Below are 4,190 nucleotides of genomic sequence, written 5' to 3' on the forward strand. Positions count from 1 at the left end.
GCTTGTTAAAATTTTCTTCAAAGGCGAAATAAAATTTTTAATGAAAAATAATGGGTATTGGTATCTTTTTAAAGAAGAGAAATAAGTGATTGGTAGTATATTAAAGAAAAGTGCGGTAAATATTTTTCATGCCCATCGTCTTTATTATGTAATCAAGATTAAAAGGTTAAAGTGGCTATATAACAAAGGGCTCAAAGGAGTTTTTGTCTCTTCATGGCTCGCCATTATTGTCTCTTAGATGCATTCACCCTTAATGTTCCATGCCCTTTTATTCATTATGATTTTCATACAAATAAAAATCGATACGAGATAACGTTATTTCGTTGTAATTTAATTAGTAGCAACTTTTTTGTTACAAAACAAACATCTCGTTACAAAGCTCTTCTGCAAAGCAACTTCACAAGTTGCAAGAATATTTCAAGAATCGCATTTAATTAAGCTAGTGTTCAATGTGCAACAACGTAGCAGTAGAAACAGTGTTTGCTTTTAACTCCGCGCATAAAGGAGAACTTCTCGCAAAGGAGAAACTTCCAAAAAGTCGAAATTCTATTTATATCCCTTAATTTAATAAATTAATACAAGAAACGAAAAAGTGAAAGAAATCAAACATCATCGTATTTCTTCAAATTGTTTGTTTTTCATTAATTATGTTAATCTTAAAATGATTATACTTTTAATCAAGATTTTTTTCTTAATTTAATAATAATTAAAACATAATTTAATAAAATTAAGTTTTAACCACGTTTCATTATTCTACCAATGACATTAATAAACGGATTAAAGAGTAAAATTGACTACATTATTGATCAAGACAAATATTTTTTTTCTTACATATTTCTTAATTTCCTTAATTAATATTTCTTTAATTCAATAAATTGCATTAATTATATTAAATTAACATAAGAAACAAAAAGTGAAAGAAATCAGACATTTGTATTTCTTTATTTCTTCCAAACATTTTATTTCATTTAATTATTCTACTTTTAAAATGTCAACCAATAAACAGGTTAAAGAATAAAGCTTATATTATTGACCAAGACTTTCTACATTTTTATTAATTGTATTCTTAAAATGGCAGCAATAAATGTTTTAAAGACAAAAGATAAGATAAAATCGAGAATATTATATTGATCAAGGTTTTTTTCCACGTTTTCTTCAAAGGTCAATTCGTTACACGTGGTAGTCGGATCATTGCTGCTGGGCGCTGTGGTGTTGGTTGTAGGCTTGGTGCAACTCGCGCCCGGGGCAGAAGCTGCACAAAACTCGACCGCCCTTATCGTCGTAGGATGCAGTTTGCTCGTAGTCGGTGTTTTCCTCGCGCCTCTCAGAGCGCTGTGTATCAAGAGACAGAAGGCTGCGCAGAAGGATGGGACGCATCAAAGAAGCGTCACCAGTATAGACATGCTGTTGGCTCAACACAGGTGAGAGGGCAGACGCCAACTGTTTATTGCTTCGTAAAATTGAAAACCATCGAACAACGCGTGTGTTTCTCTCGTTTATTTCCTCTTCAGATTTCGAAATCGCGTAACGATTTGATACTTTGCACGTTCGATCCATTAAGATTTGATTGGATTACAAATATACATACGTTTTTTGATTGATTATTTTGACCGTTATTTATCGAGAATAAAAATATCTTTGTTAATTAATATTATATTTTTTATCGAGATACATATATCTATTTATTCTCATAATCTTAATTATAATTATTTATATACAAAACAGATTAAACGTTACAGTAGTACCAATTTTCTGATTAATTTCTTTATCTTGCTATAAGAACATATAAAACGACATATAGTATATATACATATATATATATATATATATATGCAGTATCCAATAGGAAGTTAATGTCTCGTGCGTTGTTCGTAAAGCTATTTGTAACATAACGATCACACGAGTAAGATGGCCGACATATTAGCCTTATTTATGGAATTTTGATTTCTTTTTTTTTTTAAGCGAGCATCTCGTTAAGTAATCGTTAAATAATCGTTCCATAGGTAAAAATCGATATTCCACTCATTATTTAATAATCAACGAATTAATTAATCGTAGATAATTAATTCATAATTTAAATTCAAACAGTTCGAACATAATATATAGAATAATAAAAGTACTTTTCTTCTATATATAGATAATTTTAATCGTTACGATCGTAAAAGAAACAAAAAAAAAGAAAAAAAAAATGTAGAAAATAATTCTTTTAAAAAAATTTTTTTTTTTTTTTTTCTTTTTTCCTTTTTTTTTTTTTTTCTTTTTTCCTTTTTTTTTTTTTTTCTTTTTTCCTTTTTTTTTTTTTTTCTTTTTTCCTTTTTTTTTTTTTTTCTTTTTTCCTTTTTTTTTTTTTTTCTTTTTTCCTTTTTTTTTTTTTTTCTTTTTTCCTTTTTTTTTTTTTTTTTCACAAACAGAGATTTCACGGTTCTGACGCCGGACGAGTTGGAGGACCTCGTAGGCCGGCCGACCTCCGCTCTCGAGAACAAAATCCGCAAACAGGGCCAGAATACCTAGGTATTGCCGGCCTCGAAGAAGGCCCATCCATCCTCGCCATCGTGCTCGAACACGCCATCGTCATCGACGTCGCCAGGAACTAGCTCATCCATTCTCTACACTCATCGTTACGACTCTCGTGAACACAGTCTGGTTTAAGCAAGAAAAGAAAAGAAAAGAAAAGGGAAAAAAAAAAAGAAAAAAGAAAAAAAATGGAAAATAAATACAAGAAAAAACAGACAGACTGACGTACCGTGTCAGTTCGTTCGACTTTTTAGACAGAAAATTCAATTCTCGAATTGCACGCCGAACGGGTACAACACCCGTTTCCTTCTACGAAGATGTGTTTGCCTTCACCTTGGTGCGAGGTGAAAGTTGAGGAGGAAAGAAAAAAAAAAAAAAAAAAGAAAGAAAAAAATATCCTTGAAATTTTGGAAATTTCACGGGCGCAAGAACGAGATGTATGAGTTTTGTTCTTTTAATTGATAAGCACGCGATAGGAAATCGCCTAAAAAAAAAAAAAAAAAAAAAAAAAAAAAAAACGCCAAGTTCTTTCCGGATTGTCGTTGCTTCGCGGACTCGGGGTCCAATTTTTCCGAATATATTGCACAAAAGATGGATGGATCTTGGAAATGGGATCGAAGAAAACTCGACGACAGGAAGATGCCAATTGTTGATCAAGTTCGAGTCTTGATCCGCGTGGAGAAATCGATAAGACGATGAAGAAAAAAAAAAAAAAAAATGAAGCAAAAGGGACCTAATTATGCGGCTGCCTTCCTTTCGATCGTCGATTTTTTAAAAATCTCTCGATTCTCACCACTTAGGATCTTTTCTTCTCGAGCACGTGCGGATGTTTCTTTATTTGTTTCAAATATGGCACGCTTGCTTCCTTGCTCGCGAACGATCCTTTGCGAATGTTTTATCGAGGATAATATAATATAGTATATGTTAAGTATACAAAGTCAATCTCGTGGTTGGTCGTTCGTTGGCACGAAAATTGTTGGATGATTGGACACGATGCATGCGGATTACGTTTCAGCTTTGCATTTAAACCAACCTGTAAGTCGCGATCAAGAGAGGTTAGAATTTTTATCAATGACTTTTCTTTCACTTGTTATATTTTAATGTAAATAATTTTAATCATTACCATATTTTAGAGATACGATAATGCTCTCGAGTTCTACTTCATGGAGAAGAGAGTATTGCAAAGTATCGAAGATATTTGTGTTTATTTTTATCTTTTTATTCTTTTAGATCGTATTGCTATATCTTACGTATGAAGACGATTTCACTTATCTTTCTGTGGAGGAAAGTATTTTTTATTTTTATTTTTCTTTTTACTTTTCCATTTTTATCCTTATTTATTTCTATTTTTTTTTTTTTTTTTCATTATGTCCTCGAAAAGAGCCAGTTATTTGAATGTATCACGAAATGGGATCGCAACTCGGGAAAAGATTGAAAAAAACGCTGCATTAAGAGGTAAAAATAAGAGTAGCGTTTTCGACACGTGAAAAAAATCTCGTACGCACGAAATCTTAAGGTATCTGCCTTTCGTTGCACTCTCTCGTTCAAGACTGTACCAACGATGAAACTTCAAATCATTATCGAGGAGTTCGTATATTCACAATTCTTCGAAGAATCTTCGACAATGGGAAGAAATAGAAGAAGAAGAAGAAGAAGAAGAAGAAGAAGAAGAAGAA

At 31.9% G+C, this 4,190-nt stretch overlaps 1 protein-coding gene across 4 annotated transcripts in view; it reads left to right on the plus strand.

Moving 5' to 3' along the window:
• Nucleotides 1-3,243, plus strand: part of LOC102679731 — a 16,792-nt gene extending 13,549 nt beyond the window's left edge. For 3 of the 4 annotated variants that reach the window (XM_006613201.2, XM_006613202.2, XM_031509308.1), the window contains 2 exons: nucleotides 1,162-1,421; nucleotides 2,412-3,243. In XM_006613201.2, coding sequence (XP_006613264.1) covers nucleotides 1,162-1,421; nucleotides 2,412-2,511 — 360 coding nt within the window. In that variant the 3' untranslated portion in view covers nucleotides 2,512-3,243. The remainder of the gene's footprint in view (nucleotides 1-1,161; nucleotides 1,422-2,411) is intronic. The other variant, XM_031509307.1, reaches the window with a different exon arrangement.
• Nucleotides 3,244-4,190: the final 947 nt, after the last annotated feature.

This window comes from Apis dorsata, unplaced genomic scaffold (genome assembly GCF_000469605.1).
Source record: "Apis dorsata unplaced genomic scaffold, Apis dorsata 1.3 scaffold_137, whole genome shotgun sequence".
Classification (NCBI taxonomy): Eukaryota; Metazoa; Arthropoda; class Insecta; order Hymenoptera; family Apidae; genus Apis; species Apis dorsata.